Raw genomic sequence first — 17,374 nt, 5'->3', positions numbered from 1 at the left:
TCGTGGCCATGGAGGTGGGGTGACAAAAACGGGTAAAAACACCCTTGTTTTGATATCCATGGAATGGTCGGCCCAGAAGGGGACAAATGGCAGAAAATGCAAAAGAATCAGGTAGGAACAATGCAATAGGCGTCTCCCCTGGCCATAGGAAGGATGACTGTGCCACCTTGCGATGCCACCTTCTTCTAATGGGTGCTTTCCCCTGCAGCTGTGAAGGCTGAGATGCGGTCGGACAGGCTTGGGGAGAGAAAGGGAAACAAGACAAGAAGAGAAGTGACTCCAGTACAAAGGCAGAAGGTAAATGACAAGAGTGTGAGGCCGTGAGCCTCAAGAATGCCCAGAGCCCCAGATCTCGGGATGTGAGGATGCAGAGATGATCAGGGATTAGGACGCTGACAACAGCAGCTCCCGAAGACCCCGGGAGCCCTGCCGCAGTGGCCCCCAGGGGCTCAGGTGCAACTTTGCCAGGAGTCTCCAGGGTGCCACGAGTGAGGGTGAGGGACAGAGACCCCCTTTCCAATTAAGTGCATTCTGTTATAACTGCTCTGACACTGTGTCTGTCCTATTGAGGTCCCCCAGGAAAGCAGATCGTCCAGAAGGATCTACACAGAACTCCCTGTTCATGTTCACAGTTGACAAGACAACACCAGTTTGGAGACGTCTAATTGAGTAGCTGCAAGAAGCTGAAAAAGAAGGGGGAGAAATGATCTATGCCACTGGTCAGCCAAGTTTCTCTGTAAGGGGACAGATGGTAAATATTTTCAGCTTTTGGTCTCCGTTGCAGCTACTCAGCTGTGATATTGTTGTGCAAAAGCAGCCACGGGACATAAACAAATGGCTGTGGCTACATTCCAATGAAACTTTATGTACAGAAACAGGTGGAGACTGAATTTGTCCGGAGGGTTGTGCTGTGCTGGTCCTTGGTCTACACAGCCCTAGAATCACAGACAAAGAGACTCTGTCCACCTGTGTTCCAGGTTTACACTGGAAGTTAGAGTACATAGCCTTGCAGGGAGGCTTTGCAACCGGGTGTTGCACGGACAGGATTTTAAACATGAAGAAATGCCCGAGACATTCGGCGGCCACGTCTACCTGTCCCTGCGTTGCAGACAGCCGAGCATGCAGAAGGGAAGAAAAGTGAGGAAGTGCAGGGAACAGGGGCACAGGATGAGCTCTCCCCAGGGCTCCCTGTCCCCTCTCCCGCATCCTCCCGAGTTGGAGTGTCAAACTCACCTGCTCACCCAGAGGTGTGGAGAATACAAATTAAAGAAAGGGCGTGAGGAAGCCGCACTAACACGTGGATACACCTAAAACTTGGACACAGACTGATGCAGAGGGGTTACAACAAAAGCCTTGCACACGTGCTTGTGCGCACAGGCGCCTGGGCACACGGTCAGGAGAGGCAGAGGCAGGGGAGATGGAGAAGGCTGCAGGGTGCAAGGGACTGCAGCAGCAAGCCCTCTGGCTCCTGGCTGTGAGTGCCACACCCTGTGGCCCCAAGACAATGGCCCGACTCTGCATCAGGGCCCCTGTCAGAGAACACAGCACGGGCCAGGGATAGGCTCCCCTGGGGCGCTGCAGTCCGGCTTACCTGAACACGGAGGGGTAGTAGAGCATGGCCGCTCCCTCCACGCACAGCAGGGTGGCCAGGCCCCACGCCATGATGTGGTACAGCAGCACAGTGCTAGGACACAAGCACAACGGTGGCCACAGCTCAGGGGGGCCCAGCGGTCCCGCCTTGGAGCTACCAGACCAGCTCTCCTGCTCCAGAAAGGTCAGGACCACGCACACGGAGCAGAACCCCGCCGCAAAGTTTCCTTATGTTGTTGCTGAGGATTTTTTAAATTATTAATTCAGGTGAAATTCACATAACATAAAATCAACTATTTGAAAGGGGACAATTCAGTGGCCTTTAGTACATGCACAGTGCTGTACAGCCATCGCCACTGTCTAGTTCCAAAATGTTTTCATCATCCCAAAGGAGGACCCATCCGCACTAAGCCCTCCCTGCCCTCCCCCACCGCAGCCCCTGGCAACCACGAACCCACTTTCCGTCTCCGTGGATTTGCCTGCCCTGGACGTTTCACATAGATGGAACCAAATGCTATGTGGCCTTTTGTGGCTGGCTTCTTTCCACACGCATGATGTATTTGAGGTTCATCCCCGTGGTAGCAGGTGTCAGACCTTCGTTCCTTTCTATGACTGAATCCATTCCGAGGTACGGACAGACAGCACTCTGTGCGTCCATCCATCCAGCTATGGGTGTTGGGCTGTTTCTACCTTTTGGCTACTGTGAATTGTGCTGCTGTGAACATTCGTGTACAAGTATTTGTTTGAGTTCCTGTTTCCAACTCTTTGGGGTATAGACCCAGGAGCGCAATTGCTGGGTCAGATGGTATTTCTACATTTAACTTTTTGAGGAAATGCCAAACTATTTCCACCGTGGCAGCGCCGTTTTACCACCAGCAACATAGAAGGGTTCTAATTTCTCCACACCTTTGCTAAACTTATTTTACAACTTAGATCATAGCCATCCTAGTGACAGTGGCTGCTACATTTGAGACTTGATGTAAACAGGACCCAGTCTGCATCAACTGTGGAAAAGGAAATTCTGCCTACAGTACCCTCTGATGGCATTTTTTCATTCTCACATGCTATGACCTGAATGTGTGTGTCCCCTCGAAATTCATGTTGAAATCCTCACCCCAAGGTGATGGCATGAGGAGGTGGGCCCTTTGGGGGGTGATGACATCATGAGGGTGGAGCATCATGGATGGGATTAGTGCCACTATAAAAGGGACCCCAGAGAGCTCCACTCGCCCCTTCCACCATGTGAGGACACAGGGAAAAGGTGCTGTCTGTGAACCAGGAAGTGAGTCCTCCCCAGACACAGACTCTGCCACGCCGGGATCTTGGACTCCCAGCCTCCAGCACTGTGAGAAATACATGTCCGTTGTTCATACGCCGCCCAGCGTGCGGTGTCTGTTACAGCAGCCTGGCAGACCGAGACACCATCTCACAGGCCAGGTGCTCACGCGGTGCTCCTGCCCACCCTCCACACCTACCCAGCCTCCCCGCTTATTCGGCTATAGCTGCATCCCAGGAAGATGCCCTGAGGCGGAAAAGGTGTCCACGCTGAATCCAAACACCCAGCTGATTACTAGCAGCACTGCCTTGTCCAGACCCGCTGCTCAGAGCCTCGAGGTGCTCTTCCCATCCATGGGCACAATGAAGCCCTCTGTGGCCTGCCTGTGCCGCTTTCTGCCACTTCTGTTGCCCTCCAAGGCAGGCTGGCCTGTAAATTATATCTCAACTGAAAAAGAGCGTAGAGTTCTATCAGGGCAATGTGTCCCACTCAGCATTTATTGGCTGAACGTTTACTGAGCAAGAGACCATGTCTGTGGTAGGCAATGGAAACACCAAGAATAAAACAAAGACCCTGCCCTTGGGGGTGACCACCTGGAGAAGGTGACAAACAAGAAGCAGAGTAATGTCCCTACCCCTCCCATTGTGGGGGGGGGCTGGCTGGGGAGAAGATTTTACATTAAATTAACTTCGGAGCTGTGATTAATCTAAGACATGAGATTATGTTTGTAAACTAAAGTGGCCAAACACTTGTGACAGTCCCAGTAAGGCCCCCCAAGGATGTCCCGTCCTAATCTCCAGAACTTGTGTGACTACGTTCCCTCATATGGCAAAAGAGACTTTGCAGATGTGGTTAAGGATTTCTGAGATCAGGAGATCACCCCAGATTAACTGGGTGGGCCCCATGGAATCAGCAGAATCCACAAGAGCAGGGAAACTCTGTCAGCCTCGGAGGACCAGGGAAGAGAGAATGTGGGAAGGACGTGACCCACCACGGCTGGCTTCGGAGATTGGAGAAGAGGCCCCGAGTCAAGGAAAGCCGGCTGCTTGTGGCAGCTGGGAGCTCGGTGTGGCGGAGCAGGGAGGCTGGGAGGAGGAAGGGCGGGCAGGAGGGCAGTGCGGTGAGGCCCAGGGCCCAGAACCCTGTGGGCCACAGGACAGTGTCAGTTTTAGTCTAAGTACAACGAGAATCCACTGGTGGACTCTTCATTTTTTCAAGAAGATATTTCAGTAAGATAAATCTTAAAGCTTGAAAAAACACAACAGAATCTGGATAAAAAGAAAACTCAGTAAAAAAAAAAGGTGGTGGGGGGGTAGATTTGGGAAGAAATCAGGCAATGACTGTGACTCCAGGGTTTCTGGGGACATGACAGAAAGGGAGGAAAAGGGGCAATTCTTGGTTTTATCTGCTTTCTCTGTAGCGCCTGCTTCTCAGACATGGAAATGGATCCAGAGGGGTCTGCACCAAACCTTGACCTGAACCTGGGGTGCCCCACCAGGAGATCATGAACCTGACCCAGCTGGGTCCCTCCTGGGCTGTCTGAGGCCTCCTAAGCACCGGGCTCACCCCATAAGCAAGGAGCTCCCAGCCCAGCCCAGCCCTTCCCGAATGGTCTCCGCACCGAATGGCCAGCACACCAGTCTGAGTGCTCAGCCCTCACGGGCAGGGGTCTCTCCAGAACCGGGTGGGAACCGGATGGTCCCCGACAGGAGGCGGCTTTCCTTCCTTGCCTTCCTGCCTCCGCAGCCCCGCATAGGGGCGTTCTTGGACCAGCTCTGTCACTCATCTCTACTGCTGTCCAGCCCCCCCTGCTTCCCCAGGGGGTGAGGCGCAGCAGAGCTGTCGGACGGGCCGTCCAGCGCGTGCTGCCTCCTCGGCCCCGCATCCCTCGCCCCTCCACCAGACTCCGGGCACATGCACAACCCCATCCCACTGGGACCTTAACGCCAAAGGTCAGCCGTGTGGACAAAGCGGCCGGTCGGGGCTGCGAGCGAGAAAGGACGGCCTTCTACAGGGAGGGGAGAGAACAGTTGCACACACGGAGCGAGCTTCTGGAGGGCAATAAACATTTTGTGGCCAGCTCTCTCTCCTAAGGAGAGACTCCAACATACTTAGCCTCCCACATTGTAACCGGTTCCCGGCGTGGCCCTTCCCTGGCCGGGCCGGGCTGGGCTGGGAGTGGGCGGGTGGGGAGGTCCCAGCAATGCAGGCTCTTGCCCAGGACCCGGCACTTTGTGGGACACCCAGATAACCTACGCGGGGGCCTCCGAAGGGCACTGGCCTGCTGGAGAGTGCAGCATCGCTCCTTGCAGGCCCAGGCCTTGGGTGGGACGGTGCTCGCAAGCAAGAGCTCTGAGGTGGGAGAGTGACAGCTCCCTGCCCCAGACGGCCCTGCGCGGGGGTGGGGGTGGCAGTCAGGTGCTGCCGGCTGTGCAGGCAGCAGCCACGTGAACCAGTGCGCGACCTCAAGTCCCCGCAGGCCGGAGTCCGCACCCCACCCCAGCAGGCAGCGGCCGCACACGCTCGTCCTTTGTGCAAACGCCAGGCAGTTTCCACGTCCAGGCACGTGAAGGTCCTCCCGGGCCCGCTTTCCTCTCACACTGCCATTTTCACAGAGCAAGTACTGACTTCGATCCGAGGCCTGTTCCAGGATCCCAGGTGCTTTCTGTTACTGTTTAAAACCTGTATATCCCACACCTGGAACCAGAGTAGTGGTTTCAATTCTAACTTTAAATCTGTCTTAATGACATGTCTTAGGATTCAGATTAAAAGTAAAAATACTCCTGTGCCAAAGAAAACAGCTCAGCACTGAGAGGCTCTAGAAAGGAATGTGGAGCTGAATCCAGCCTTACCTGCAACGCCTGGCCCTCTGCCCTGGAATTGGTCAGGACACCCCCGTCCCCACCCTCCAGCTGCAGTCTCTTAATGGCCACCTGCAGACTCAGCTCCACCCACGGCTCTGGAAACAAGCTGCCTCTTAAAAGAGGAGCTACAAAGGCTTTTGAACCCACGCTCTGAGGCCTGGCTCAGCCCATCCAGTGGTGTCCCCTCGAGACCTCACACGCAGCCTCCAGGAAGTGGGACTTGTGCCAGCTAAGAGCTGGGGACCTGGTCTCCATGGCAGCTGAGCACCTGTCCTCTCGCTCTGCCCTGTGCCTGTTCCTCTTTGACGGGAGAGCCCACTTCACTCCCCACAGATGGTCATCCTAGTCCTGGAAACCCGCCCTTGCTCTTGTCCTTGGGAGGCGTCTGGATGCTTCACGTCCTCAGACATTCACCTTTTGCATGATGGTGGGTCCCCGCGGCCACACTCTGCCCAGCATCCTCTGGACTCCAGCACCCCCGGTGTCCTGCCTTCTGAATGCTGAGCTCCAAAATGAATTCCCAAACGCTCTCCTGGGGGTGAGGGAGGCTTCGTGACTGCCTATCCCAGTTTCTACGGCCTCTGCCTGTCCCCTGAGTGCACACAGTTCTCAGACTGCCGCTTCGGACCCCACACGTTCGACAACATGCCTGAAAAATGCTTTTTTGCTTTTCAGCTACTTACTGCTGTTAATCTACCTTCTCCTACCTAACCCAAATCAAGATGCCCCTAAGGTCAGAAATGACTGATACCCATCTAGAGGATCAACTGAAACTGTAAATATCCATGCTGCAACCAAATATTCAAATGCTTTCCAACAAAAAGCAGGCATAACAAAGTCATTAAAAGGTTAATTAACTTTAAAATTAACAAGTAGTTTTCATTTTTTGAAATAATATTAAGTACATAGTAGTTAGATTTTTACAAAATGTACATTTTTAAGCATATCTAATTGAAGTTTCTTGAATGAGGCCTTATTTGATTATAGCTAAATTAATGCGGCCTTCCAACATGAAAAGGTTCCCCACACCTGGTATAAATCTTTGTGACCCTGAGTTAGGCAATGATTTCACAGAAAAGAAAGGAAAAGCATAAGAAAGCAAAGGAAGAAACAGAAAAAATTGGACTTCATCAAAATAAAAAAACTTTTATGCTTCAAAGGATACCACCAAGTAAGTGTAAAAACAGCCCACAGAATGGGATAAAATATTTGTGAACTATATAAGGTACTTGTATCTAGACTATATAAAGAACTCCTACAACTCAATAATAAAAAACAAATAGCCCAATTAAGCAATGGGCAAAGGAGTTGAACAGACATTTCTCCAAGAAGGTATACAAATGGCCAATAAGCACACAAAAGGATGCTCAACATCCTTAGCCATCAGTAAAATCAAAAGCACAATGAGTTACCACTTCACACACACTAGGTTGGCCAAAATTAAAACAAACAGATAATAACAAGTGTTGATGAGGATGTGGAGCAATTGGAACCCTCATACATTGCTGGTGAGAATGTAAAACGTCGCCCCCACTTTGGAAAACAGTTTAGCAGTTTCTTACAAGGTTATACCCAGAGATGCAACATGGCCCAGCAATTTCATACCTAGGTACATACTCAGGAATATATGATGAAACCTATGTCCATACAAACACTAAAACGTTCATTGTGGCATTATTCCTAATAGCCAAAACAATGGAAACATCCTAAATGTCCAATGACTGATAAATGGATAAACAAAATATAGTATATCCATACAATCAATTATTATTCAACAATGAAAAGGAATTGTCTTAGTCTGTTCAGGCTGCTACAACAAAATACGTGCCGGGCATGGTGGCTCACACCTGCAATCCAAGCACTTTGGGAAGTCAAGGTGGGAGGATTGCTTGAAGCCAGGAATTTGAAACCAGCCTGGGCAACATAGTGAGATCCTATCTTTACAGAAAATAAAAAATACGCTGGTACGGTGGCTGGCGCCTATAGTCTCAGCTACTCAGGAGGCTGAGGCGGGAAGATCACCTGACCCCAGCAGTTCAAGGCTGCAGCTGCAGTGAGCTATCACTGAGCCACTGCACTCCAGCCTGGGTGACAGAGTGAGACCCTATCTCTTAAAAAGAATACCATAGACTGGGTATCTTATAAATAACAGAAATTTATTTCTCACAGTTCTGGAGGACGGCAAGTGCAAGATCAAGGCGCTGGCAAATTTGGTGTCTGCTGAGGACCTACTTCCTGGTTCATAGACAGCACCTCCTCGCTGTGTCCTCACATGGTGAAAGGGGCAAGGGAGCTCTCTGGGGCCTCTTCCATAAGGGCACGAATCCCACTTATGACCTAATCACTGCCCAAAAGGCCCCACCTCCTAATACCATCACCTTTGGGGTTACGATTTCAACATATGAGTTTTGAGGGGACACAAACATTCAGACCACAGCAGGAATAAGTACTGGCACATGCTGCAACATGGGCAAACCTTGAAAATGTTATGTATGCTGAGTTTAAAAAGCCAAGCACATAGGGTCATATATCGTATGATTCCACTGATATGAAATGTCCAGAATAAGTAAGTCCCTAGAGACAGAAAGTAGACTTATGGTTGCCAGGGGCCACGGGGAGGAGGAAATGAGGGTAAGTAACCAATAACTGGCTGAGATTTTGGGGGCATAACTAAAATGTCACAATATTGGATGATGGTTATAGTTGCACAATTCTGTGAGTATACTAAAAAGCACCTCATTTTACACTTTTAAACAGGTGAACTTTGTAAAGGTGTTAAAAAAAAAAAAAACAAGCAAAGGCTCCAACCAAAGGGGACCTGATTCAAGTGGACCATGAACTTGGTGGGGGGGGGGGGGCGCAAATACTTCCTGGACTTGGAGCCCTGCCCTGCCACCGTCCAGCTTCTCTTTGTCCGTTAAGCTCTCTGTGTTGCTGTTTCCTCAACACATGTGCACGTACAACTACAGTAACAGCTGACATCTATCGAGAGCCTCGACGGCCAGGCACTGCGCTTAACCATTCACAGGGACTATCACGTTTACGCCTCCCGGTGACCTCACGCAGTGGGTACCATGTTACAGCTGAGGTCCAGAGAGGTTAAACAACTTGCCAACAGTTACACGGCTCACAAGTGACTGGGCTGGAGTTCAAACCCACCGGCACACAAGTTACTAACGCTGAGTCATTCCCTGCCAAGCAGCCCCCTTCCGCTCCAGCACTCTTGGGCCCCAGACTTAGCACGAACTATCAATACATACTTAGAACATTTTTCCTTGAACCTTTGTACACAATGAAAACTTGTTCACATTCACGCAAATTCTTTTTTAGTATTTCTCTAGTCCCAAATTTATTGAATTACTTGTTTTTAAGGTTTTTAAATCCTCAATGTTTTGAAACTGCCTTTGGCCTCTTATACAAATTGAGCTTCAGTGGATAGTTCTAGACAGAGGGGCCAGCTGGCAGCGTCTGATGGACGGTGCCTGCCCTACTGCAAAATACTTGGCTCAGTGGTATCTCCAAACTCTCCTCATAAAATAGAACCGGGCCGAAATCCCTGCTTGTTTCCTGGGTGAATACCTCAGCCCCGCTGATCTCCGGATCACCAGGTAGGCGTCGACCGCATAGCAAAACAGCCACCAGAAGCAGGCGCTGTACAACAGCTGGATCCACATCTGCAATCAACAAGAGCCCAGCATCAAAGCACCACGCGCTGCCCAGCCCACCCGTGGAATAAAGCAGCTGACGTCAGCAAGCAGCCCAGGAAAGCTCTCGGGACACGTGTGGGCGCAGAGCCCGGAACCCAGGGGAAGACGTGGCCTGGGTGTGTGTGCTTGTCCTGTCTCCTCAGCCAGATTTGACTAACGAACTCCACCTTCTGGCCCACTTGTACGCTCGGCAGGTGAAGGTTAAGATGTGCGGTTTAAACTGGTAAGAAGGCTCACGGGGGCTTTGAACTGGAAGCTGTTTTTCTGAGAACGAATTAGTACGGGCAGGAAAGACTCAGAACGCGCTTTCAAGTAGAAGGCGAAGGGGGTGTTCGAAACAAGATCAAGATGCCTCGTTATCACGGGCTGAAACAGATACTCCATCGTCGGGGAGGGAGGCAAGGAAGGTGGCCACTCTGCCACGGAGCAGGCAGTCACCACCGCATCAGTGTGCGTAGGCACGCACTTCGCGTCACTCCCTTGAGCATCACATAACATATGTGTGTGTCTGTGTGCATGTATAATGTATACTTATTTATTTAATGATTTGTTTATATGTTTGCATACTCTAATCTATTTAAACATATATTTCATTAAGTGAAATACATCCAATATATTGGTAACTTTTTTTTTTTTTTGCCAGCTGGTTTTGACTGTGGCTCTATTTCAGGCCAGGTGCACGTGTGTGCTGAGGGGTGGAGGTGGGGGAACAGCACCTGAGTGCGCGGCAGCAGCCCCTGGAAGGTTTGTTAAAACCCAGATGGTTGGCTGCGTTCCTGATCAGTAGGGCTGGGGCAGGGCCTCAGAATCTGCATTTCCTACAGACTCCCTGAGGTTGGTGCTACTGGGCTTTGAGGCCCACAGCTCACACCTTGAGCACAGGTAGGGGGGAGGGCGGACAAAGGGGGGTGGGCTTACCGCACTCCCCACGCAGAAAGCAGCAGGCCAAATGTCTGTTCCGTTCACATCGGAGATGCTTTCAACGAAATCTGGGCATGCTAACCACACCGTAGACCGGATTACAATACCTGAGAGAGAGTTAGATGGTACTTTATGTCTGATCCTAATTCAAATCTAAAGCTGACTTGTTGCTTTGTAAAAATGATTGATAGGTAGATAGATAGTAAGGAGGTAGGAGGAATGAATGAAGCAAGAAAGAAAGGAAGGAAGGAAGAAAGGGAGGGAGGAAGGGAAAAAGAACAGAAGAAGAAAAGAAAGAGGGAGGGAGGAGGGAAAAAAGAAAGAAAGAATATGTACATTGGTGCGTGCAGAGAGAGAACAAAAGAAGACTGCGTTACTCAGAAAGTAACTCCTACAGCAGCAAAGCAAACCTGGGCACTTTGATTTCGACTTAAACCACTGTTAGTCACAGTCTCATCCCCAGTTTCTTTGTTTACTTGGCATTACAAAACCACTATGCGACTAGCAATCTATTTCTCAGCTGCATTTTTAGTGTCCATGTTAATTATTCCTCATATAAAAAAGAATGATTCAAAAAGCACAATTCGGAAGTTTTAATATATAGTTCCTTCATTCTTTTTAAAAATACATTTAAGATTTTCACAAATTAGGTCTCAATAATTTGCTTCTAACATTTATTATTTGTGAGTTCCCCTTGCTATTAGACACAAATATCTAACACTCAAAACAGTACACCCACTCATGGAATATATTATGGTACTTTGTTAGGTAATGCAATACTCTGTTTAAACTTGTACTATGTAACATACTGCTAAAGGAAAACTGTAAACAATACAAAGCTACACACTATATATTAGTGTGTATCGGTGTACATGTAACACACTACTTGACACGCACTATGCAATACACTATTGAACACACACCATGTGCACACCATGTGTACACTGCTGAACACATACTGTGTAATATAGTACTAAACACACACTGTGCAATACACTACTGAACAGGTACTAGGTAATACACTGCCAAACACTATGTAATACACTGAGCAATACGCCACCAAACACACACTATGCAATATACTACCGAACACACACTATGCAATACACTACTAAACACATACTGTGTGATACACTATTAAACATAAACTGTGTAATACACTACTAAACATACACTATGTAACACACTACTGAACACACACTATGTAATACATTACTGAACACATTATGTAATACACTACTGAACACATATTGTGTAACGTACTACTAAAAAGACACTATGGAATACACTACTGAACTCATTATATAGTACACCACTAATAATATACTATGTAATACCCTACTAAACACAAAGGATTTACTACACTCCTGAACACATACTATGTAATATGCCACTAAAGGACAACTGTGGACACTAAAAGCTTAAGATATATCTTCTCATTATCAAGCCACTGCTAACAAAAAAATTCCTTTCTTCTGTATAGCACCTTAACATTTTCAGCATATAGCACTCCTTTGAGCTTAAGGAAAGCCCAATGCAGTACGCATTCAAATTTCTTATTTTTCGGTAAGGGGTCCCGACCACGCAGCCCTCTCCTGACTTCCACTTCTGCCCATTTGCCCACAATGTCATCACTTCCTTTCTAAGGCTAAAGGATATGCAAGTATTATTCGCTAACCATTAAAAGATGTTTAGGTACATCTTATTTCCAGACATTCAAGTTATAGAAACTAAATTACTATGAAGACGCTTTTCAAAGTGATTTAGTGGAACCAGGAAAAAAAACAATTTTGATTGACTTGTCCTGTGCCAAAATGATTTTATCCCTAATGGAAAGGGAATGTTGCTTCCTCGTCTCGTTCCTCACATCTGAGAAAGCAACTTGAGGTTGCACAGCATTATTTGAAGTCAAGGTTCTTGAGTGTCTCCAGTCAAATCTTTGTCACTTTGGGCATAGAACAGGACAGGACTGGGCCCTGGGACACATAGCCACCTGTGCCCAGACACCTGCTCAAGGTGCCATACAAAGGACAGTTAACATATACTTAACAGTCTTTGCTTCAAGGACAAACATTACTGGAAAATACATTTTCAAAATGGTCAGCACCCATCAGCCAATTGCAAAGGGTGGACAGTATTTGGATCCTGATTTGAACAAACCAACTGTAAAATAACCTTTTTGAGACAAATGGACATACACTGATAATATTAAGGAATTGGTTTTAATTACTTGAAAGTGATAATTATATTAGAGATATATATGTTTAAAGTTCTTATGTTTTAGAGCTCTATACTGAGATCCAAACGGACAAAATGATACAAAGCCTGGGATTTGCTTCAAATTAATCCAGTGAGGAGGGTGACGAGGGATGTGGGTGAAGCTGGGTGATGGGTACAGGGAAATTCACTACACTTGCTTCTATATAATATACTACATTTATGTATATTGGAAATTTTCCAAAATGAATAGTTAAAATGGCAAAATCTAGCTTAGAGGTCTGTAAAAAATGTCATGCTATAGTTTAAAGCAGATGTTGGCAAACTTGTTCTGTAAAGGACCAGACAGTAAATATTTTCAGCTTTGTGGGCCATACTTTCTCCATCCAACGTTCAATCTGCCCTCCTAGGGCAAAAGCAGGCCTAGACAATGCATAAGTGCACGTGCATGGCATAGCTTCGTACCCATGAAACTTTATTTATGGTCACTAATATTTAAATTTCGTGTATAGTCCCATGCCAGCAAATATCCTTCTTATTCTGATTCTTAAAAACGTCTTAAAATGCTTGTAATCCTAGCATTTTTGGAGGCCAAGGTGGGAGGATCACCTGAGGTCAGGAGATGAAGACCAGCCTGAGCAAGAGTGAAAGCCCGCTCCACAAAACATAGAAAAATTAGCGGGGGTTGGGGAGGGTGCCTGTAGTCTCAGCTACTGGGAGGCTGAGGGAGGAGGATCGCTTGAGCCCAGGAGCTTGAGGCTGCAGTGAGCTATGATCAGACCACTGCACTGTAGCCAGGGCGACAGAGTGAGACCCTGTCTCAAAAAAAAAAAAAAAAACTTAAAATCTAAAACTATTCTTAACTCATGTAGAGGAGTGGCAGCAGGGTTTGACCTGGGCGCTGCAGTTTGCACGCATGTGTTGTGCAAACCAAACCTAAAAGGCCTGGACAGGGAAGGGGTTCAGGTTAAAAAACACTCTGGAAAGACTATACAGTGCAAAATAGAAAGGCGCGCGCGCGCGCGCACACACACACACAGTGTGTTAACTGTTAGGCTCTCCTCGGTGCAGTTAAGCAAAACCCACTGCTTAACTGCGCTGTCTGAAGTTTCCCTATATCAAACACAATAAACTTATCTTTAAAAACTCAACGTCCCTTGGACATGAATTTTTCCGACCATCTCGCTTTGCAGAATCACCTGGTCGTCCGGTCGGATCCCTAGAGAACCGCCTCCAGCTTCCAGCGTAGGATCCCTGCCCCACCCCAGGGCTGTGCCCTCCCGGGAGGCCCGTCACTTCTCGACCCCCGGGCCGCGCGCCCTCCCCGGACACCCGCAGGTCCAGCCCCGCGGGCCGGCGCCCTTACCCAGGCAGCCGAGCACGTCGCAGACGGCGGCGGAGCGCAGGATGCGGACCGAGGCCGGCGGGGAGCTGGCGGGGGCCCCGGGACCCACGGGCCGGCGCCGGGGCAGCAGCTGCAGGAGGCTCAGCGCCAGGCCGAGCGCGCCGCTGCCCAGACACAGCGCGTGGAACGCCCGCGGCTGGAAGCGCAGCACGAGCTGCGTGGCCGCGTCCCGGGTGGGGCAGCAGAAAGTCCCCAGGCGAGGAGAGGCCATGGCCCTGCTGGGGGAAGCGGCGCGGGAATGCCAGGACCCCGCCGGCCCGCCTGGGTCATGTGCTGGGCGAGCCGGGGGCATCACGCGCCCTGCTCTCCCCCTCCACCCCAACCCCCCGCGCTTGCAGAAAAGGCGCCAGGCGCGGTGGGGGCCCGTGCCCTCCGCAAACGCCACGAGGCTTCACGAGGGTGATGCTTGGGCGGTGGAGGAGGGGGAAAGGAGGAGGGGGAGAGGAGGAGGGGGGCGGTCTGTAAGGTCAGCTTTCTCCCCATTCACCAAGGCTTCCTGGTGGTTTCATGCTCCAGCGTCTACAGCCCCAAACCTGCCGTCTCCTCTTAACTGGTCTTACTAGAAACACAGGCCTCACGAGGCAGATCTTTCCTATTTAGGATTTTGACCTCCTGATCTTGATGCCTTTCAGGCACCAGAACATGTGCACACACTGTGTCGGATGCCTATAAATGCCTGTAAGTAGCGACTGTTGTTAAAATAGCGCAGTGCTTGTTTATAGCCCCTCTCATTTGTGGAAACAACTCCACAGAGGTAGGATTTTCCTTTAAAGTTAACAAAAGAACCACTAAAATCAATTTTTTTTTAATTTTTAAATTTAATCAATCAATTAATTAATTTTTTGGAGACAGGATCTTGCTCTGTTGCCCAAGCTGGAGTGTAGTGGTGTCATCACAGCTCACTGCAGCCTCAAATTCCTCCTGCCTCAGCCTCCCAAAGTGCTAGGATTACAGGCGTGAGCCACTGAGCCCAGCAAGATTAATCTGAAAGAAAGGAAAAACTGCTTAACACACACACACACACACACACACACACACACATTTTGCACCTTAACTTTCAGTTCTGTTCCATTTTTACTCAGCTGCAACACAGTAAAGTTTCTGACACTCTAAATTAGCTTTCAGAAGCAATCCTCTGTAAAAAAAAAAAAAGGTGTTCGAGTTCATTCAGATTTTTCATAAGTGTGTTAATTTTTTGTTTTCTTACACATTGAACATCTTGCTTTATTCTATACACATGAGTTTCAAAATAATATCAGTATTAATGATAACAATAAGCATACTGAGTGATGTTTAAAAAAATTTCTTCAAGGCTGAAAATATAAATGCCCCTCTAGATTATGGCCTTTATTTTTTATAAAAAGAAAAAAATCTTGGGTCTATAATATTTATCATCATCCGTAAACCTAATAGGCTCATTTTCGACCACAAAAGAGACATCTTTCCTCCCACTCTACCCCAGTAAAATGGGCCCCTCTCCAGGTTTTTTTCAATCAGCCAAAGCTAAGGTGTCCCCATTGTTTCCATGGGCTCTTCTCCCTGCCTTCCCACCAGGGCGGCTGAGCTAAACTTCCGCCAGCAGTCCTGCATTTTTAAGGAAGGCAAAGTGTGTGCTCAGTGTTATGCCGTCTTCCTCTGGGGATCCCAGGACTGGGCTTCCATTGGGACCCCGCGGAGGGCAGACTGGAGGCTCCAGTACCAGACAGGAAGCAGAGCTGTCTTTAACAATGGGCTGCAAATGCCACCACTTCAAAGGAATGGAGACCTGGCACGTCTATAAATGCAGCCTGTTCACACTGCGTCTGCCCTGACAGAAGTCAGAACAGACCAACATTTTCAAAAACCTTAACAGCTCTTCTGCGTTACACATTCAGTTGTCAAAACAGTAGAAAGCACCCTAGAACTACTTCCCAAATGTTGACATTGTAAAGCATGAATCCTGATATCTAATTTGGACAGTTGATCTTCTCTCTTGGTAAGCAGAGGCTGCTTCTGGAGGTTCTTGTAAAGGAATGTGCTTTACAAGATAAAAATGGAAAAGGAGTGTCTGTACGCTTGCCCAAATGCCAGGGGCTTGGGTGGCCAATGCACTCAAACGGGTGGTGCATTCCAACTCAGTTTTATGTCCACCTCTCTGCTTCCCACCTGCAAACCTGGGGGTGCTCGCCAGGGGCTCTGGCTGGCTCCAGTGCAAGTGTTCAAGGACCTGCCTCCCACAGGGGTCAGTAGTCAGAATCTCCTTGGGGAGGAAATTGCTACAAATGCAGATTCCTAGGCCCACGTTGGCAGTTGACTATGCTAAAGGTGGGCCCCCCAAGCAAACGTGCAGAAGCATGGATATAAGACTAAATTTTTAAAAATGTCATCAAAGTAAGAAGGAACTTGAAATTAGCATGAGAAATAAAACGGAGGTGGTGACAGAAACTTTTCATGAAACAGGACAGCTACAAATACAAGAAAAATAGATGAGTTACAGCAAGCACACACAGGCACACATGCATACACACACACACAGTTAGGAGGCAGAAACACCTGGAAGTGTTGTAGGTGGGAGAAACATTATACAAAGAAGGTGCTGCTGAGCGTATTTGTGCAGTGACAGTCGGTCTCCAAGTCCATGAACGTGCATCCGTTTGCCCACCACTGTCGCCTGAGCAGATGCACCAGCTGCTAGGAGGTGCTCAGTGGGTTTCTCTCCCAGGCAGCTTATTTTTCACAGCGAGTCCCGACATCCACATGTCTCAGCCGAAAGGACTGAGTTCATGGTGAAAATCTCAGGTATCCTACAGAGTCCCGTAGATGAAGTGACTGGGACAGACAAGGGTTGCCACAGCCTAAGTGAGGAGACTGTTATTCACAATAATCTGAATTTAAATAATAAAATAATTTATGGAGCGTGGGCAGGCACTATGCTCTGAAGTTTACATTTTGTATTTGGAAGGAGCCATACAGGTGGGTTTTACTGATATTTAAACTGATGTAAACAATACATAAGTGAATGCGTATGGCTGTGTTCCAATAAAATTTTATTTACAAAATAGGCAAAGGGCCGTAGGGTAGGTTGTAGCTCCTATAAGACTACCAACTGAGGCTCTGGCTTACCTAGCAGCTGCTCCAAAGGGCTGGGCAGCTAACTGGGAATTGCAGGGGGGTTAACACCTAATGGGGCAGGCAAACGGAATCCAGTGAGAGAGTGGAAGCAGGAAGTTGCTGGCAGATAAATTGCCCGTCCTTCCTTCCTCTGTATGGACCTGTGGGAGGAGTGGTTCCCGACCACCAGCTCAGCTTCTTGGGAACCTTGTGGCCAGTTCATAAATACGCTGCTCCCATGTGCTTTCCTCCTTCCCTGACTCACTTCCCTTTGTCTTCAGTCTTGTAGTCCTGGGACCTGACC

At 48.6% G+C, this 17,374-nt stretch overlaps 1 protein-coding gene across 1 annotated transcript in view; it reads right to left on the bottom strand.

The window, feature by feature from the left end:
- The window catches only part of GPR143 (G protein-coupled receptor 143), a 30,790-nt gene extending 16,458 nt beyond the window's left edge, over positions 1-14,332 (bottom strand). Inside the window, exons 1-4 of the mRNA XM_045538433.1 lie at positions 13,942-14,332; positions 10,356-10,465; positions 9,310-9,404; positions 1,592-1,684 (exon numbers count right to left, since the gene is read on the bottom strand). Coding sequence (XP_045394389.1) covers positions 1,592-1,684; positions 9,310-9,404; positions 10,356-10,465; positions 13,942-14,272 — 629 coding nt within the window. The 5' untranslated portion in view covers positions 14,273-14,332. The remainder of the gene's footprint in view (positions 1-1,591; positions 1,685-9,309; positions 9,405-10,355; positions 10,466-13,941) is intronic.
- Positions 14,333-17,374: the final 3,042 nt, after the last annotated feature.

The sequence above is a fragment of the Lemur catta genome, chromosome X (genome assembly GCF_020740605.2).
Source record: "Lemur catta isolate mLemCat1 chromosome X, mLemCat1.pri, whole genome shotgun sequence".
NCBI classification, from domain to species: Eukaryota; Metazoa; Chordata; class Mammalia; order Primates; family Lemuridae; genus Lemur; species Lemur catta.
The sequence above is the reverse complement of the archived record's forward strand: the minus strand, read 5'-3'. Positions and strand labels throughout refer to the sequence as shown.